This window comes from Myotis daubentonii, chromosome 2 (assembly GCF_963259705.1).
Source record: "Myotis daubentonii chromosome 2, mMyoDau2.1, whole genome shotgun sequence".
In the NCBI taxonomy this organism is placed as follows: domain Eukaryota; kingdom Metazoa; phylum Chordata; class Mammalia; order Chiroptera; family Vespertilionidae; genus Myotis; species Myotis daubentonii.
Window position 1 is genome coordinate 92,862,897 of NC_081841.1, and position 20,970 is coordinate 92,883,866.

General features: G+C 41.7%; 2 protein-coding genes across 5 annotated transcripts in view; one reads left to right on the top strand and one right to left on the bottom strand.

The window, feature by feature from the left end:
• The window catches only part of NDUFA9 (NADH:ubiquinone oxidoreductase subunit A9), a 43,070-nt gene extending 30,758 nt beyond the window's left edge, over nucleotides 1–12,312 (bottom strand). Inside the window, exons 1-3 of the mRNA XM_059683822.1 lie at nucleotides 12,190–12,312; nucleotides 6,887–7,057; nucleotides 4,280–4,377 (exon numbers count right to left, since the gene is read on the bottom strand). Coding sequence (XP_059539805.1) covers nucleotides 4,280–4,377; nucleotides 6,887–7,057; nucleotides 12,190–12,238 — 318 coding nt within the window. The 5' untranslated portion in view covers nucleotides 12,239–12,312. The remainder of the gene's footprint in view (nucleotides 1–4,279; nucleotides 4,378–6,886; nucleotides 7,058–12,189) is intronic.
• Nucleotides 12,313–12,396: 84 nt separating this feature from the next.
• AKAP3 (A-kinase anchoring protein 3) overlaps nucleotides 12,397–20,970 on the top strand; it is a 32,892-nt gene continuing 24,318 nt past the window's right edge. Inside the window, exons 1-4 of one of the 4 annotated variants that reach the window (XM_059683818.1) lie at nucleotides 12,397–12,913; nucleotides 13,774–13,813; nucleotides 14,679–14,788; nucleotides 19,774–19,881. The gene's annotated coding sequence lies outside the window, so the exon portion shown is untranslated. The remainder of the gene's footprint in view (nucleotides 12,914–13,773; nucleotides 13,814–14,678; nucleotides 14,789–19,773; nucleotides 19,882–20,970) is intronic. The other 3 variants (XM_059683819.1, XM_059683820.1, XM_059683821.1) reach the window with 3 other exon arrangements.

Genomic DNA, 20,970 nt, shown 5'->3' on the forward strand with positions numbered 1-20,970 from the left:
GCGCTGCTTGCCCTTCACCCCTGCGGCAAGAGCTTAAAGGACTGGGGGACTCCGGTGGTGCTGAGGGGACTGGGCGCCGCCATCTTGTGGCTATGGGCACAGCCATATTTGTCATGAAGTGACGGTCAATCTGCATATTCCGTCTTTATTAGATAGGATAATGAATTCTCAGAAAGAGAAACTAAACAAACAATCCCATTTACCATTGCAACAAAAAAATTAAGATAATTAGGAATAAACTTAACCAAGGAGGTAAAAGGCTTATACTCAGAAAACAAAAGGATGTTTAAAAAAGAGATAGAAGAAGATATAAACAAGTGGAAGAATATTCCGTGTTCATGGATTGGTAGAATTAACATTATTAAAATGTCCATATTACCCAAGGTAATCTACAGAGTCAATGCAATCCCTATTAAAAATACCAATGGCATACTTCACAGATCTAGAGCAAATACTACAAAAATTTATATGGAGCCAAAAAAGACCCTGAATGGCTGCAGCAATCTTGAGAAAGAAGAACAAAGTTGGAGGGATCATAATACCAGATGTCAAGCTATACTACAAAGCCACGGTAATCAAAACAGCCTGGTACTACCATAAGAACAGGCATTTAGATCAATAGAACAGAACAGAGAACCCAGAAATCGATCCAAGTCATTATGCTCAATTAATACTTGACAAAGGAAGCAAGAGCATACAATGGAGTCAAGATAGTCTGTTCAATAAATGGTGTTGGGAAAATTGGACAGATACATGCAAAAAAAAATGAAATTAGACCACCAACTTACACCATACACAAGAAGAAATTCAAAATGGATAAAAGATCTAACGTAAGTCATGAAACTATAAAAATCTTAGAAGAAACCATAGGCAGCAAAATCTTAGATATCTCTCATAGCAATATGTTTATGGATATATCTCCTAGGGCACAGAAAACTAAGGAGAAAATATACAAAGGGGAATACATCAAAATAAAAAGCTTCTGCACAGCAAAAGAAACCATCAACAAAACAAAAAGAGAGTCCGCTATATGGGAGAACAATGATACATGTGATAAAGGGTTAATATCCAAAATATATAAGGAACTCCTGCAACTTAACAAAAGGAAGACAAACAATCCAATTAAAAAACGGACAAAGGACCTAAATAGACACTTCTTCAAAAAAGACACCCTGATTTCCAAGAGACAAGAAAAAATGCTCAAAGTCATTGACCATCAGAGAGATGCAAATTAAAATGAAAATGCGGTATCACCTCACACCTGTCAGAATGGCTGCCATCAACAAATCAACAAATGACAAGTGCTGACGAGGATGTAGAGAAAAGGAAACCGTTATACTGCTGGTGGGAATGTAGACTGGTGCAGCCATTATGGAAAACAGTATAGAGTTTCCTCAAAAAATTAAATATGGAACTGCCATTTGACCCAGCAATGCTACTTGTAGGAATATGTCCTAAGAAACCTGAAACACCAATCAGAAAGAATGTATGCACCCCTATGTTCATAGCAGCACAATTTACAATAGCTAACATCAGGAAACAGCCCAAGTGCCCATCAGTAGATGAGTGGATAAGAAAGCTTTGGTACATTTATACCATGGAATAGTATGCAGCAGTAAAAAAGAATCTTTTACCCTTTGAGACAGCATGGAGGGACCTAGAGATATCACGCTAAGTGAAATAAGTCAATCACACAAAGACAAGTATCACATGATCTCACTCATATATGGAATCTAATTAACAAAATAAACTGATGAACAGCGTGACATGGAAGCAAGGAACAGAGTGCAGAATCTTAGAGGGAAGGCGGGGGAGGGTGGCCGATGGGAGGTAATCAACCAAAAACCTTGTATGCACATATGCATAACCCAGGGTCGCAGAGGATGGGGTGGTGAGGGCGGGGGGCGGGGATGGGCTGGAGGAAGTAGATGGGAAAAAAGGGGGCATATGTAATACTTTCAACAATAAAGATTTTTTTTTAATTAAAATAAAATAAAATAATAAAAATAAAATAACTCAAGAGTGTAAGAGTTTGAGACATCAACTGCATAAATGGCCCTGGAATGAGGACTGGAGAGAAGGAATCAAAAGGAAACCAGACTCCCAAGGCTCAGGCCCAAGAGTCCTAGTCAGACCAAGTAGCCATTCAGACAGCAGTTTCAAACAGAAACTGAAGCAGAGAAATCAGAATCCCACACCCAATATGGTTCATCCTTCTCAAAAATAAACAATAACAACATAGTGAAGTCCCTCCCCATCAATTTTGCTTTCCCTGGACTTCCCCTTTCAGAATCATTTTTCTATTCAAAATTATGTGTTTAGTGTCTATATTCCCTAAGACTGTGAGCTCCCTCTGGACTTGTTCATCAAGATATGCTCAGAGCTTAGCTCAATGCCAGGCACACAGCAGACACTCAATAAGCATCTATGGAAAGAATGAATTAAGTCATATAGCTCAATTCTAATGACTCTACATTTGCAAGCCAGTAGCTTTACAGCATTTCACCTATACTTGTGTAATATTTTTATTTTGAGGATTGACAAAGTAACTAATAATCTTAAGTTACAAAGAACTAGAAAAAAGCTAAGTTCCTGTAGCTACATTAACAAGAGGATATTTGAAAATAAGATTTTGGAAATGAAAAACACTCTAGAAACACAAAATTTCCAATATAAATATAGTTTATGAACATTCAGTAAAGAATAAAATGCCTTTAACACTAAATTGCCCAAGGAAGTCATTTTGACTGCTTTTTAATTTCAATTAGAAAAACAATTATGTATATAAGGACACAATGTCTTAGAATTTTGTGACTTTTTGTACAACATATAAATGCGTTTATTAATAATTGTAGTTACCTCCCCCTCCTTCATTTCCGGTATATATATATATGTGTTATACCTATATTGCCCAAAAGCAGTCATTTTGACTGCTTGGGAAATTTTAACTCTTATTATTGAATTGAGTAAATTTCTTATATGACCAGTTCGGCTCTGTATTGAAATAACAGTTTTCATTTTTTTTCGATTACCGTCACATGATAACATACAAGTACATGATAAATTGTCGATACTTGATAAGTTGCAGTTGCTCAATAAGCTAAACTAGTACTTGTTATTCGAATCTTTATGCAGTGATACTTGTTCTAATAAGTTGTTTATTTTATTTCTTTTGCGCCCTAAATTCATGAAAGAAATGTCGAATAGAAGTGAGTTATTGGAAAAGCTAAGGAACATACGTGAAGAGTGCTCCGATATAATTCTTTCACAATGCAGTCATTTTGACTGCTTTTGGGCAATATAGGTATATACTAAATTTCAGTCTTTCTAGTGTTAAAAATAAGTCAATATTTAAAGAGATCACAAATCATCTATATAAAAATAATATCAGATATTAAGGAAATTTACCAAAATTTTTTTTTGAAAGGGAATATGTGCAAATGGAAGAGGCTCAGTTCCATGCATGATGATGAAAGTAAGAAAAGTTAGCTAAAAGAACAGTAGACCCAAACATCAAAGCCCAGTGTTTCTCAGTAGGAAAACTGCAGACATTTTGGGCAGCCCATTTCTTTGTGGAAAGGAACTGTCTTGTGCACTGTAAGATATTTAGCATCTCTGTCCCCTACCTAATAAACCAGTAAGATCTCGTCACTGAGACACCAAAAGGGCCCATATATTTTTAAGCATCACTTGAAGGGTCTCCCCGACCCCATTCCCCAAACCTCTGCCCATTGGCAACTACTGGTGTAAAGGAAGAACCTGATATATTTTCTTCATACTACGTTTTTGAAATCTGGGGTGTATTTTACAGTTAACAGTGCATCTCAATTCTGACTAGCCACATTTCAAGTGTTCAATAGCCATATGTGACTAGTGATTACCATATTGGACAGCATAGGTCTAGAACAGGGGTTGGCAAAATGACCCACAGACAATCTAGTCTACAATTCAACTTTGTAAATAAAGTTTTGTTGGAACACAGTCACCCCTATTACTTCACATATTCTCTATAGCTGCTTTTGAGTTACAAGGGCAGAGCTGAGTAATCATGGCAAAGACCCTATGACCCACAAAGCCTAAAATATTTACTATCTGGACCTTTACAGAAAAAGTTTACCAACTGCTAGACTAAAGTTTTCAAAAATGCCTTGTGATGAATACTAGTAGAGGATGCCTTTGGTCCACACTGGAATGAAACTGCTGCTTTATTAACTGCCTCTCTATCCTAAAAATGACCTCACAGTTATTGACATGTGTAATCAGTAATACAGGCTCTTACCAGAAAGATAATCTGGCCCAGGTCACCCATAGGACGAAGGTGCATGTAGTCATATGTATCACACCGATAGGGTATGATTACCTGTGACCCCATACGCCCTAAAAGAGAATGGATTGAGACAAGGATCAATGTTAACATAATATGAAAACACTAAAGGCCCAGTGCACAAAAATTTGTGCACTTGGGGGGGTGGGGGGGGTTCAGCCTGGCCTGTGCCCTCTCGCAGTCTGGGACCCCTCAGGGGATGACCACCTGCTGGCTTAGGCCTGCTCCTCAGGGGATTGGGCCTAAGCTGGCAATCAGACATCCCTCTGGCAGCCTGGCAGCCCTCGGGGGATGTCCACTTGCCAGCGGGGAGCAGACCTGAGCTGCAGTCGGACATCCTTAGCGCTGCTGAGGAGGCAGGAGAGGCTCCCACCACCACTGCTGTACTGGCAGCCATCAGCCTGGCTTGTGGCTGAGCAGAGCTCCCCCATGTGGGAGCGCACTGACCACCAGAGGGCAGCTCCTGCATTGAGCGTCTGCTCCTTGGTGGTCACTGTGTGTCATAGTGACCAGTCATTCCCAGTCTTTCTGCTGTTAGGGTCAGTTTGCACATTACCCTTTTACTATATAGGATAGAGGCCTGGTGCATGGGTGGGGGCCGGCTGGTTTGCCCTGAAGGGTGTCCCGGATCAGAGTGGGGGTCCTGCTTGGGTGCCTGGCCAGCCTGGGTGAGGGGCTGATGGCTGTTTGCAGCTGGTCACACCCCCTTCAGGGTGGGGGTCCCCACTGGGGTGAGTGGCCAGCCTGGATGAGGGGCTGATGGCTGTTTTCAGGCTGGCCACACCCCCTTCAGGGTGGGGGTCTCCACTGGGGTCCCTGGCCAGTCTGGATGAGGGGCTGAGGGCCGTTTTCAGGCTGGCCTGCGACTGAAGCTCCCAGCCTCTCCTTTTTTTCTTTTTTTTTTTTATTCTGGAATTTATTTACCTTCTATAATTGAAACTCTGTTGCCGTCACTGGCGCTCCCAGCTCTGAGGCCGCAGCTGGCTGAAAGTAAGTATCTGGGGTTTGTTTAGCTTCTATAATTGAAACTTTGTTGCTTTTGGAGCTGTTGCTTTCGGAGCTTAGAGCCAGGCCGCGGCAGGTGGGGAACCTTGGCTTCCTCCATCACTGGAGCAAGCAAACCTCCTGCTCGCTTCAGCTGCGTGGCTGCCGGCCGCCATCTTTGCTGGCAGTTAATTTGCATATCTCACTGATTAGCCAATGGGACATGTAGCGGAGGTACGGTTAATTACCCTTTTTGTCTTTATTAGATAGGACTAGAGGCCCGGTGCAGAAAAATTTGTGCACTCGGGGGGTGGGGGAGGGGGGGGGAAGAGGGTCCCTCAGCCTGGCCTGGGCCCTCTCGCAGTCTGGGACCCCTCAGGGGATGACCACCTGCTGGCTTAGGCCTGCTCCTCGGGGGATTGGGCCTAAGCTGGCAATCAGACATCCCTCTGGCAGCCCGGCAGCCCTCAGGGGATGTCCACTTGCCAGCAGGGAGCAGACATAAGCTGCAGTTGGACATCCTTAGCACTGCTGAGGAGGCGGGAGAGGCTCCCACCACCACTTCTGTACTGGCAGCCATCAGCCTGGCTTGTGGCTGAGCAGAGATCCCCCATGTGGGAGCTCACTGACCACCAGAGGGCAGCTCCTGCATTGAGCGTCTGCGCCCTGGTGGTTAGTGTGTGTCATAGTGACCAGTCATTCCCAGTCTTTCTGCTGTTAGGGTCAGTTTGCACATTACCCTTTTACTATATAGGATAGAGGCCTGGTGCATGGGTGGGGGCCGGCTGGTTTGCCCTGAAGGGTGTCCTGGATAAGGGTGGGGGTGCCGCTTGGATGCCTGGCCAATCTGGATGAGGGGCTGACGTCTGTTTTCAGGCTGGCCAAGCTGGCGACGGAATCTCCCAGCCTCTCTTTTTTTCTTATTCTGGGATTTATTTACCTTCTATAATTGAAACTTTGTTGCCGCTCCAGCTCTGAGGCCGCAGCTGGCTGAAAGCAGGTATCTGGGGTTTGTTTAGCTTCTATAATTGCAACTTTGTTGCTTTTGGAGCTGTTGCTTTCGGAGCTCAGAGCCAGGCCACGGCAGGCAGGGAACCTTGGCTTCCGCCATCACTGGAGCAAGCAAGCCTCCTGCTCACTTCAGCTGTGTGGCTGCTGGCCACCACCTTGGTTGGGTTAATTTGCATATCCTGCTGATTAGCCAATGGGAAGCGTAGCAGAGGTATTGTCAATTACCATGTTTGTCTATTATTAGGTTAGATTATACGAGAGTGATGTGGTAAATATTTAAATGCCAGTACATGTGAATTGACACTATCTATAACGAAAAGTGTATTTTGGCATGTCAGAGATGCCGTAACTTTTCAGAGTCCCCTATTCCCATTTTAGCACCATATAGGAAGTATGAGGAAGTATGGATGTACTCACAATGGTCACAGAAGACCAAAATCACATAAATCCAAGACAGGAGTCATTCAGAATACTGTTAAAATGAAAAGAAACATAGCTCCTGGCTTCTCATTAGATAACCCTAAAAAGTGGCACTGAAGTATAGTAAACTCCAGGAACTTTACTTACCAAGATGGTTGACAACATATCGGCCCAGGAATCCTGTTGCTCCAAACACAGTGGCCACCACCCCACTGACTGAGGAACGCCCACTTCTCCCATGAGGTATGAGTGCATGGTGAAGCTGGCGCTGGGGTGGGCGATGAAGCACGGCTGTGGCTAATGCAGTAATAGAAGAACCTTAAACAAAAGCCCAGAATATACAAAAATGGGAAGTATTAATATAACAGTGACAATGAATGAATACAAATAGCTCATTTTCCTAGGAACCTATTACATTATTTGCTATCAGTATTTTCATTTACTTAGGTTAAAGCTTATATTAACTTTAAATTAATTTAATTACCGGCATTACTGCTCTTGCTCTTTGGGGCCAGTATTAAGTAAAACACAAGCACTACAATTAATCCGATAACTGAGACAACTACTAGGTGACTAATGAGCAAGTAGCTATACAGCATGGATATGCTGGACAAAGGGATGATTCATGTTCTGGCAGCACGGAGAACAGCACGAGATTTCATCATGCTACTGAAAATGATGGGCATTTACAACTTATGAATTGTTTATTTCTGGAATATTCCATTTAATACTTTCAGATTGCAGGGTAATTAACACTGTGGAAAGCAAAACTGTAGGTAAGGGTGGGGGGTGTCTATTGGTGTTAGCTCTATGAAGCAATGCTGAAAAGTGAAGTAGCATGAAGACAGAGTACTATGAGATCTATAAAATGTTAGCTATAAGTGGCCTTAACAAGAGAAATTTTATTGGAATAGTAGGAATTAAAGCCTGAATGCAGCAAGCAAAAGAGAAAATGTGAAGAAAGGAAATTGTAAAAGGAGTACCGATAATCTTTTGAGGATATCTGATATAAAGGGGAAAGAAAAATAGGACTAGAGTAACATGAAGACAAGGAAGGTAGCTTTTTTAAAATATGAGATGTTATAGCATACTAGAAGCCCAGTGTACGAAATTCGTATATGGGGGGGTCCCCTCAGGCCAGCCTGTACCCTCTCCAATCCAGGACTCCTCGGGGGATGTCCAACTGCCGGTTTAGGCCCAAGGCAGTCGGACATCCCTCTCACAATCCGGGACAACTGGCTCCTAACTGCTCACCTACCTGCCTGACTGATCGCCCCTAACTGGTCCCCCTGCCAGCCTGATCACCCCTAACTGCTTCTACCTGCCGACCTGATCGCCCCTAACTGCCCTCCCCTGCTGGCCTGGTCGCCCCTAACTGCCCCCCCCTCCCCCGCCAGCCTAGTCACCCGCAACTGCCCACCTGCCGGCCTAGTTGCCCCCAACTGCCCCCCCCTGCCAGCCTGGTCACCTCTCACGGCCTCTCCTGCTGGCCTGGTCGCCCCTAACTGCCCCCCCTACTGACCTGGTCACCCCTCACGGTCCCCCTCTGCTGGCCCGGTCGCCCCCTACTCGCTCCCACCGGCCTGGTCGCCCCCAACTGCCCCCCCTGCTGGCCTGGTTGCCCCCAACTGCTCCTCCCCCCACCCCACCCCCCCGCACCAGCTTGGTCGCCCCTCACAGCCCCCACTGCCGGCCTAGTTGCCCCACACAGCCTGCTGTTCAGTTGTTTGGTTGTCCCTCACTGCCTCCCCTGCCAGCCTGGTCGCCCCACGCAGCCTGCTGCTCAGTCTTTTGATCGTCTCTCACTAACCCTCCTGCCAGCCTTGTCACCCCACTCAGCCTGTTCGGTCGTCCATTCGTTGGTTTCAGTTGTGACAGCCCCTGGCTCTTTATATATATGGATGCTAAAGGAAATGACCCAGTTGATGAGAAAAATTAATGATGCAAAAGAGGGAATGAATAGATAAGAGAGGATGGCTATAGATCAGAGTTGAAGGAGCTCATTTGGAGAGAAGGCAGAGAATTATCACAGGTCAGCTATTAGATTTTTGCGGTGGGAAAAAGAGATTTTTCTCATCTGATTCCTTGATTTCTCTCTGTAAAGCAGAGAATTAGACAGAAGCACATGTTAAAAGCTTTAAAAGATTGGTCATGTTAAGTAATTGTTATAGAGAAAGGGAAAGCAAATTTCCTATGGAAATGGTAGTGTTGAATATCTACTTTGTATTCTATTGAAAATCTACTTTGAGATTTGTATTCATGAATTTAAAATAAGGTCAGTCAGTTAGTTTGGTGTTTTCCTAGCTCAATTCTCCACTGCTCAGGGGCAGGCAGGAAATACATGGAAAGTTTGGTTTAATCAGTGTTGACTTTTTTGCTGACAAAGGGAGATGGGCTGGAGAGTTGAGAATGTATGAAAAGGAATTATTAAAATGATGAGTAAGGAAGGAAGTGAGGGCATTGGATAAAGGACATTCAATAAGATGGGAACAATTACTGGACTCAAAGAATTAATAACACAAAGGATTATTATAAGGATCAGAACAAATGTACATAAGGCATTCAGCACATTACCTAACTCACATTTAGCATTGCATGAATAATAGCTGTTTTCATTTATTACTACTTCAAAATACCTCAGAAGGTAATGTTACACTAAGCTCACATGGTTATTTGTTTTTTCAACAATTATGGGCCAAGAACTATTCTATAAACTGTGTCTAGCACAGTAAAAAAAAAGACAAAGTCCCTACCCTCATGGAGCTAACATTTTAGAGGGTTGTATGAATATTAATAATATACTGGTAAGTGCCTTGCTCATGTATGTGCTCAATAAATGTGTTATTACCCTCTTTGTTTCCAGCCTCTCCATTTTCTTCCATTTATTATGGACACCATTAAGAGAGTAACATTATTTATTCCTTACATTCCTCTGTTCAAAAACTTACATTGGTTTTCTACTGTAATATCCAAATAAATTGTATCCAAACATATTTACTTGCATACTAAATTATTTTTAAGTGCTTATTTATAAATTACACACATGTTCTAAGTACTCCAAGAGTATATACATTATAAAACATGTATTAAATCACTTAGATCAGTGTACATACAACCACTATGGTAAGCAGTCTGGCGATGCCTCAAAAAATTAAAAACAGAGCTACAGCACTACCCAGCAATCCCTCTCCTGGGCATATATCTGAAAAACTTGAAATCATGTATTCACAAAGATATATGCACCCCTATGTTCATTATAGCATTATTCACAGTGGCCAATACATGGAAACCATGAAGTGTCCTGCAATAGAGGATTGGATAAAGATGTGGTATATACACACAATGGAATACTACTTAGCCATAAGAAAGGATGAAATAGTGTCATTTACAAAAAAATGGGTAGACCTTGAGAATATTATAAGTGAAATAAGTCAGTCAGAAAAAGCTAATAGCCATATGATTTCACACATATGTGAGATATTAAACTGAAATTTGTGAACACAAACAAATTGCCAGAGGTAATGGAGTGGGGAGAGAAGGGAGTCCTAATATGTGGTGACAGGAGAAGATCTGACTTTGGGTGGTGGGCACACAGTGCAGTATACAGATCTTATAACATAGAAACCCACACCTGAAATCTGTATGTCAACCAATGTCACCCCAATAAATTTAATTAAAAAAAAGAACAGTGTAGCCCTAACCGGTTTGGCTCAGTGGATAGAGCATCAGCCTGAGGATGCAAGGGTCCCAGGTTCGATTCCGGTCAAGGGCGTGTACCTTGGTTGCGGGCACACACCCAGTAGGGCGTGTGCAGGAGGCAGCTGATCGATGTTTCTCTCTCATCGATGTTTCTAACTCTCTATCCCTCTCCCTTCCTCTCTGTAAAAAATCATTAAAATATATTTTGTTAAAAAAGAACAGTGTACATAGTTTGAATAACATAAGTATTAGTTTGGTTGTTGTGTGGGTTTTGTTTTATTTTGTATTCTATTATTTCCTCTTGCAAAACCCACTTTGGAGACCATTGATCTGAAACTGTTTGGCTTTCAAAGGCCTCTATTATTTGATCCCATGTAATGTATCCAACTTCCTTTCCTACTATCAGACCTACAGGTAGTCATTTCACTGCCTTCAAAGTACTTCATGGTTCTATTCTCACGCCCTAGTCTTGCCAGTGACAGGAAAATGTCCAACCTTTCTGACTTTCTAGATCATAACAACCCTCACAAAATCAGTGGGAAAACTGCCATTCTTCCCTGGTCTTCCAATCTTCCCTCACTGCTTCAAATGATACCCATCTTTCCCTTTTCTGACTTCCTATGGTACTTAATAGTCCCTCCACACTTCACTATGTATCTTTGTTTCACACAACTGTTCTATAGTGCCTTGATTATATTACACATTAAACTTGCCTCTCCAGAGTTAGTTAAAAGGTTATTTTACCAGAGACAATAAAGCGGCATGACAAGCTATGATGTAAGTTAAAAAAAAAAAGTTGAAGAAAAAGCAATTATAAAAATATCTAAAAGGGGACATCAGTAATACTTTCAATATAGATAATTTAAAAAAAAAAATCTAGAGCTGTGATTAGCAGATAGCAGGTACCATAAAAAAAAAAAATACAACTTCTGGAGGTCGATGGCGTGTTTGTGAAGGGCTGGAGGGTGAAAAGCATAACTGGATTAAATTTCTTTGCCTTTCTAGCCTCTCTTACTGGGTGGGAGAGCAAATGCATGTCTTCAATCTCAGGACGCTAACAGGCGATCTAGTAAGGACGGAGGGGTGAATGAACGCCGCTTGGAAAATCCCAATCTATCCTTTACTCTTCCCTTCCCTTCCCTTGCCTTCCCTTCCCTTCCCTTCCCTGCAAGCATCCCTAGCCCCCAGGCCCCCGCACCTCGGTCTAACACTATTCTCTACGGAGATGCTTTCATGAGTATCACCTAATTTAACATTTTCCGAAACTCCCTGACGTTGTGGTATCATCATTTCCATTGTGTCACGAAAGATCTTAAGTTGAGCCCGATTAAAGGTTTGCACAAGGTCTTAAAACCAATCATTTGGGAACCTTCTCGCCACTGACCTCCCCGCCCCCATCCTTTCCAGACTCCTCTCCACGACCCCGCACCCCGACGTAAGTATTTCTCAGAACCCCAAACCTGGCAACCCTATGAGAACCCCGATTCTCTCGATCGGTTAAACGCCCCTCGCTTTCTCCTCTCCCCTTCCCGTTGCTCACGTTCTCCCGGCGCAGACCCCTTCCCAAATGCGCCTGTGAATTTGTGAGTCGGAGACGGAAAGGAAAGGAGAAACTGAACGGGCGCAGCCCTGGACCTAGAAAACCCAAATGTCCAGGGCGTCGGCATGGCCGCTGCGGCGCGGCGCCACCCCCCAAATGGTCACCCTGTCCCGGAATCCCAACCCGGGCCCGTTTTCCCGGTGACACTTACGTGACATTGGCAAGACCCGGACAACCCGGGGGTGAGCGGCGGCCGCCATCTTCTCCCACAATCCCCTGCCGCCGGCGCTCCGCAGACTACGGCTCCTCGGCAGGGTCAAAAGTAAGCGTCCCAACAGTCTGCGCAGGCGCACACCAGGAAAGGGGGCGGGTCAGACACTGGGCGGACGCCGGCAGGGAAGGGGGCAAAACGGCCGGGAAGGGACATGACGGAAACGGGGGATAGACGAGAAGAACCCTGATATCGGAATCTCAGATCTCAGATTACAGAACGATCAGTCACAGTCATCTCGTGGTCGAGAAACCAGAAGTTCAGTGTCAACCAGTAATTGACTGACTCAAGGGCCTGCAACATGACAGAACCCGAGCTCAGCATTTCTGACTCTCAATTCATTGTTTCAGAGAGGGAAGCCTTGGTGAGACTGGGGGAAGGTGGAGGCGTGGCCCCCGAACTCCTTATCCTTCAGGAGACCAGCAAGGTCCTGGGGAGAAGTTGTACGAGAAAGGAGCGGGGCAGGGATGCAGAGAGGAAGGGGGAGAGAGAAGGAGAAATGAGAGTGTGCACGTGGAATCCACCAAAGCGCATTCTGTGTTCTCTCCTGGAAGCTCTGCTTCTTGCAGTCCCCTTTTCCTGGCATGCTCCCTCAGCGGTCTGCACCAGCGCTGGTCTGCTCGCAGGGGGCCTCAGAGAAGACGTACCTGACATCTTATCCCAGGTGGCCATCATTCCTGCTGTCTTCTATTCTCATTGATCAAAGCATTTCTATCCACCTGACATATGAGTCCAGAGATTCTTGACCTGGAGTGTGATTCATGATTGCATTTCATTCAGGACGCCTATGAACCTCCTGACATGTTATTTAAAATTTAGAGGACTAGGAAGAAACCTCTGGAGCAGTGGTTTATAATTGATTTTTAACTGTGGACTTCCCTAAGAATCTGCATTGTTTTAGAGCAGCGGTTCCCAACCTGTGGGTCGCGACCCCTTTGGGGTTGAACGACCCTTTCACAGGGGTCGCCTAAGACCATCGGAAAACACATACATAATTACATATTGTTTTTGTGATGAATCACTATGCTTTAATTATGTTCAATTTGTAACAATGAAAATACATCCTGCATATCAGATATTTACATTACGATTCATAACAGTAGCAAAATTACAGTTATGAAGTAGCAACGAAAATAATTTTATGGTTGGGGGTCACCACAACATGAGGAACTGTATTAAAGGGTCGCGGCATTAGGAAGGTTGAGAACCACTGTTTTACAGCCTGAGGAGATTCCAGAAAGATTAGACAAAACACTTGCAATTTTAAATAGTTTCTTCTGCTCAACTTTCAAGATCCCTCAGTAGAAGACAGCAACCAGCAACCTGTCCTCAGACATTTGCTTTGGATTGTATCTATCATAAAACAAGTTTAGCTTATGGTCAGAAAAAAGAGAGAGAGAAAGGGAGAGCTTAGCAAATAGAAAACTGTCAAACATGGTAGTTATTACAAGGGGAGGGACTAAAACATAAAAAAAGGTTTAGGGATCTTTCTACACCTGGTAATTCATGCTGTTTTGTTTTTAGGAAGAAAAGTGTGCATGATGAGATGGGCAAAAGACATGTAGTGAGTAGATTGGTTGTTCCCACTCCACCCCCACTGTTAAGCTGCAGCTAGCTACCAAACTGAAATAAAACAGGAAACTTTTAGAGAAATTTTATCAGAGAAATTTACTAATGCTGTGCTATCTTACATTTCTTGGCCTCATCCTATGTTCAGTCAGCACTTAAAGTTTGGTAATATTTGATTCTGGAGTCAATATGAATATCAACATACTTTCCTGGTCCTGATAAATTGATAGACCCCTATTATCAGCAATCTCCTAACATCTGTGTAGCATTGCCAGTTATGTTATTTTACACCTCCAAGTCAAACACTGCCGCATGTTTTTTTAAATCCTCTCCTGAGGATATGTTTTGGTCATTGATTTTTAGAGAGAGAAAGGAAGGGAGAGAGAGAAAGAGGAACATCGATGTGAGAAACAGCGATTGGTTGCCTCCCGTACACACCCCACCCCAGGATCCAACCTGTGCAACCTAGGTATGTGTCCTGACCAGGCAACTGCAACCTTTTGTTGGAGGGAACCCCCTGTGACGACACTCCAACCAACTGAGCCACCCAGCCAGGGCTGCCCCATGTTCTAAATACTAGTTTCAAGGTGTCATAATATAGTTGAAAGAGCAGTGACTTAAAATTTAGAATATTGTGTTATTGGTGGAAGTGGAATTTTTGGGGTGTCTCAAGGAAAGGAATTTCCTATGGCTCTCACGGGAAGCTGGGGTTTTGTGGAAAGCTTTATTGATGATGTAAAATTAAGGGGATTCCTTCCAAGGTCCCATCTCTGTCCATCTCACCATGGAAGAAGTCCAGTCTTGTCTTCAGTAAGGCCAGAATTGAGGCCACCGCCCAGAATTTCTGTTCCATATTAAAGTCCAGTCCAGTCAAGCATCCTGAGTGTGGAGTCTGCATGGCCCAGGGCCATGGCTGCTTAAGGCCACATGGCTGTGGAGAGAATGGGGGAGCTCACAGGAGAGAGAACAGGTGAGTGCCCGGGGGTGTGCGGGTCATAGAGCAAAAGAGAACAAGAATACAAGCCAACAAGAGCAAGCTAGAGAGAAAGAACTCTTTGGGGATTTTACTTTCCCAAGATTTCATGTGCTTCTAGTGGGGTCTGCGCCCTAGCCAATCCATTGTTCCCCAGTTATACTGACAGGAATTCACCGTCCCTGTGTCTGTCACCTGGACTTCACTACACATGTGACCATCTCCCCCTTTGTTCAATCCCTTCCCCAGTGATCTGCAGGGAATGCACCGGTGGTTCCCGAGGGAGCGTGAAGCTGTAGCTTCTTGGCGAAGCTGCCCAGATGACCGTATTTATAATGTTGGGTCTCCCTTTTGCTCTCGTCCTATTATTAGTATTAATAACTAGTTAATTATAATGAAAACAATTAGATCCAAGTTCTAGTTCCACCAGTTTTTAGTTGTGCCCTGAGCAAGCTTCTATACCTGTACAACAGGGAAAATAATACCTGCACCTATTACCTCAAAAGGTTATGTGAGGATCAGATGACAATGGATGTGTAAGCGCTTGGTCACCTGCAAAGTGCTATATGCATGTACATGTAGTTTTATTCAAGCACCTCTGAAGTATCAAAATCATAGAATGTTAGAGATGGATGGTATTGTAGGAGATCAACCTGCACGACTTCTTTATTTTAAATATGAGGAAACTGAGACCTAATATAAAAGGCCATCAATAAATAACCTGCTACAGGAAGCCTGTAATAAACCAGTCAGTCACTTTTGAATCCATTAATGATTTAAATTCATATCCTGTAGCCTTGATCAGCAATTCTTTTTGCTTCATGGAAACTATGCACTAGTCCTATATTTAATCATTAATTAAGAGTACCTAAGGTTATATTTCCAAAGAGAATGTACTGCTAATAAAGCCTAGAAATTGCTAACCAAATGCCTCAAGGTCTGACTTATCCCACTACAGTTGGAGGTGGAGGCATTGCAGAGGATGCATTAGTGCTATTGTATCTCTGACCATCAAAGACGAATTATTACCCAGAGATAGTCACTTTAGCAAAAATATCTCAAAATTTATTTCTTTTGTGAAAGGTAAGATGTTTATAATGAAAAAGAATCCAAGCTGCATCCCACAAAATGAAGTGATTCCATGTGCTTTGCATACAAAATTTAGTACCTCCCCCCAATCCTTTTAATTCTTATTGTCTGCATCTATCTGGATTTGTTAATATATGATACTTACTCTGTTGTTTTAAGTGGAATCCATTGGTAAAATTTTCCCCTCCCATATTTCCTACCTAAATTACGTATTTATAAGAGTTTTTCTTTCCTAAATTACATATTTAAAGAAGAAAATTATCAAGAGAAAGTTAACCCAAACTAAACATCAGACCTTTGGAGTGTATCTTCACCTCTCCCCCTGTCCTTTGATGACACAATTTCTGGTGGCCTCACCACTGTTGCCATAGAGATAGTGATATCACCAGTTGTGATTCTGATGTCACTCACCAGTCCTAACAAGGAGGAGGTACATGGAAGACTGGGGGAGGAAACAAGATCTCGAGCTGAGCAAGAACATCCCAGCATCTTCGTTGATTTTATAAGTATATTCTGGGGTCTTCTGTGGTCACTATTCCAGTACTACAGAGGTAGGCAACCCCACTGGACTGATGAAACAGCCTATTTTCTGATCCTCTGTAGTTAAAAGGGAGAATTTAGTGATATGTGATGGGTCACTTTAATTTTACATGAATCTTCTGGAAATATGTGAGCCTCTAACTTGGCAGCATTGCAGCTAAACCTACTATCTTGGCTGCTGGAGTTTTCATTTTGTTACAGATTGGCCAGACTTCTTTGCCCATCCTTTTGGGGACAAGACTGGTTCTTACTCTCTGCTTCTCAATCTGACAATGAGACTGGAAGCTTGACTCCCTGCTGACTTTTCCTCCTCTTGGTGTCGCTGTCCAAAAGTTCTTCTTTTCTCCAGTGTTCTAATCGCAAAACCAGATTTGTATAGCTCTGTGTCCCAGTTCTCATCCACTTTCATCCTCTCGCTATTATTTCTGAAGTTTTGGCTATACAACAGAGAACTGGAAAAAGGCAGGATATATAGATGGCTAACCATGTTGAGAACGTGTCTCTACTAGTAGGGCAGTACAGGAATAAGTATTACTAAAGGGAAGTGAAAGTAGAGGAGATCCACAGGCAAGCTTAACAGTGAATAGTACCATTGAGAGAAAGATACACACACACACACACACACACACACACACACACACAGAAATTTCCAACCCTTATTTTAAAAAAAATCAGTTGAAACTGATTCACCAACAACCAAATTTATTGGGTGTCTAACAACATGCCAAACACTTAGGGAATGAAAGAGAAAAAGATAATGGGTATAATAGAATACATTCTTTCTAAAATTAGTAATAAAACCTGATAAAATAAACTTCAAAACTTGATCAGGTATGTATCCACCCTGCAAAAGCTTCAGTTATGCCACCTGTAACTTGAGCTTTTCTATGAATTTAGGAACCTTGAGTAAACAGGCACTTCTTGCCTATGATGAATACAGGAGAAAATGTCTTAAGATGGCGTTAAGGTCCGGGGCACAACAACTAGAACCATACCCCTGTGTTGCTTACGCCCTCCCTGACTGTCATTCAGTGATTTACACTCCTCAGTTATTGAAGTAATAATCACAGTGGTGTTTTTAAGGAACATTTAGGTCAGTCCTATGATTGGTTGGAGGATCCCTCTATTAGCCATAGAAAAATGTCACAGCTTCCAGGATGTTAACCTGCATAGCTGTAATATTTAAAGGAATATACCACTGGTCTTAATATTCCCTTTCTGAGTCTCTATTTTCTAAATGAGGTGGTTAGAATAAAAGGCTTCTAAGGTTAATTTATCTTTACACTGTATATAATTAGCTTATTTCCCCCCATCAAATTTAATAGATAACACAAAGCATCCTTCTTTATTTTCCACCCTAACTCAAGGACATTACTCACCAACTTTGAAGTTAAGAAATGTATTAATCCATTCATGGCTTCATTAAACTCTCCAGATTCCCCGCCCCCCTTTTCATTACCTTATGGGAAATGTATACAGATTTAGAAGTCTAAATATCATCATAAAAAAGTGTTTAAATATCTCTTTATGTATACTATTATCCAGGACAATTTGGGGAGCTTAAAACAAGCTTCATGGATACAGATAAACATGTAGAAGACATAGAAAAATAGAATAAAAACATTAGGATATATGTAAGTGGAAGTGTTTGCTGGATATATAGGATTAGAAAGTGTACTTTCTGCTTGTGAAAGGAGTACAAGAGCACTTCTGAGATGTTGATTCATTAGTATTATTGGAGTAGGAAGGTGTGTTAATAAATCATTGGTTAAGTATATACATCTTAGATAAAGCTCTAGCGGAAAATTATCTGCATAAGGAGTCAAGCTTCAAGAAAGCCTGAATGTATGGCTTACCACCATAGCAAACTTGAGCAAACCATTTTTGTTTTGTTCTCAGATTCTCCAATTTAAAGAAAAATTTAGCTATCTGGAACTAGAAATAGGCAGTATTTATATATGCATTCTCTCAGCACAAACTTTAAGATACTAGCTACTATGAGGAATACTGAGATGGATAAAAAAAAAATGCATCTGGCTCAGCTGGTGTGGCTCAGTGGTTGAGCATGGACCTATAAACCACAAGGTCATGGTTGAATTCCCAGTCAGGGCATATGCCTGGGTTGCAGGCTCAATCTCCAGTGGGGCATGCAGGAGGCAGCCCATCAATGATTCCTATCATTGATGTTTCTCTCTCTCTCAATCTCTCTCTCTCTCTCTCTCTCTCTCTCTCTCTCTCTCTGAAATCAATAAAAATATAAAAAAGAAATAGTATTTAAAAAAGAAAATGTATCTGCCTTCATGAAGCCATCTAATAAAGGAGGTAGAATATACTCGAGCCATTAAAATGCTAAAGAGAATAAAGAGGGTTGAAACAAAATGGAACAATCACATTCAATTAGGTATTAATAAAATATTTCATGGATGAGTAAGATTTGACCTGGGTTATGAAGCAAGATGGGATTTAGAGGGACTTTTTAGGAGGCTGGGTGGATATTCCAAGATGAGAGCACAATGCCCTAATATCTTCTATTTAAATGTCTTAGTAGAGGTTCTATATGGAAGATAATTGATCTGGAAGCTGGTTTTGACATTAACTATTAATTCCCTTTTATAGTATGAGGGTTTATATTTCTCTCAAATCCTCAAAGGAATACTTGCAAAGTGTTTTGAGATCTATGAATTCAGGGCACTTATTCTCCACTCTAGCTACTTATCTTCTGACTGCCTTTAGAACAGCGGTTCTCAACCTGTGGGTTGCGACCCCTTTGGGGGTCGAATGACCCTTTCACAGGGGTCACCTAAGACCATCGGAAAACACATATATAATTACATACTGTTTTTGTGATTAATCAGTATGCTTTAATTATGTTCAATTTGTAGCAATGAAAACACATCCTGCATATCAGATATTTACATTACGATTCATAACAGTAGCAAAATTACAGTTATGAAGTAGCAACGAAAATAATTTTATGGTTGGGGGTCACCACAACATGAGGAACTGTATTAAAGGGCCGCAGCATTAGGAAGGTTAAGAACCACTGCTTTAGAGCAAGTTTGAAATTAGGCTAAAAACTTTTTGTTTTCTGTTAAATAAGCCTGTATATATGATTTGAACATAGAAAATAGTCATTTCAGAAATTATTGGCAAAGAGATGAAACCCTTTTTGTCACTAGGAAACCATCAGACTGCTCCAAGAATAAGATCTGGATTTTAAATTTGAATGTCATCTTGTGCTCATTGCTTGTGTACTACATGTGAAAAATAATAAGTCAAAATTATTACTTTGTAATAAAAGCAATATGGTTCATGTGTAAAATTAATCATTTTTTTGTGTTTTTCTATTGTAGATTCCTTATATTAAATGGCAGGAGGGGTGGGTAAACTTAGGGATAGTGAAGACAACAACACATTGATCAAGAACTTTCTTCATATCTCAGAACCCATCCTCAGTAAGAGTAAGTGGTCATATCTTTTCCTTACTTTTTGTATTTAAACTATATTCTTTTTAATTGTGATATATAGCTTAAATAATTCTGTAATGCTGTTGGTTTTGTTATTTTCTATGAGAAGTAACTCATTAAGATGAAATAATAAACTGGCAGCTAAGAGACTTGCATTTCAACAGTCCAGGACAGCCCATTTCCTAGTCTTCTCATTCTTTGGCCAAGTAGTAGTACCGCCCATTTCTTTCTTCATGGCAATGATTCAAGCATAAGAATATTTATATCTAATATGAGCTGCTAAGAGGCAGTAAGGGGTTTGATTTCATAGACATTAACAACTTCCTTATTGGGTTTATAAATAATAATAAAATAAGATAACAAAGAAGGTTAGAAAATCTTAGAGAAAATTTCTAAAGAAAAGAATAATTTCAGTGGAGTGGCTATTGGTCAGATGGAAATTCGTCTTTGATATTCCTCCACAAATACAGTGGAGCTAGCCTGTCTGTCTCAGAGAGGATCTCTCCAAATAAGCCCAAGCCCAGAAACTCCCAATTCTAGATGCATATTAAAATCACCCATGGAGCTTTTAAGAAATTCAGTGCCTAAGTTTTACCATCCTAAACCCATTGAAATAAGATTCTCTTTGTGGGGGGAGGGGGGACGATGGTACCTCAGATTCAGTATTTTTTAACCCTTTGAGTGCCAACCAATATCCTAGGAACTATGCTAAAATTGCCAAGGCATTTTTGTTGATTTTACAGCAGTTTAGGAAAAAAATTATGAATCGCAAGTAAATGAAGTTACAGATTCAAAAACTTAAGGAAACCTTTACTACATTTGTTTTCATCTTTGACATATATTGTTTGCTGATTGTATTATAAAATAGTAGTAGAAAAAAATTGAACAAAGCATATAATATTAAAATAAAACGCTCCCTGCACTTTTGGCGAAAGACAGGAGGAGCGTGATAGTGCTTCCCGGCACTCAAGGGGTTAAACAGTTTTCTGGATGATTCTAATCAGGGTGGAGAACTCATTGCTTACCAAAGGAATCTTATTACAGTGTCAGGAAGAGTAAAAGAAACGGTTTCCCTAGCTCAGT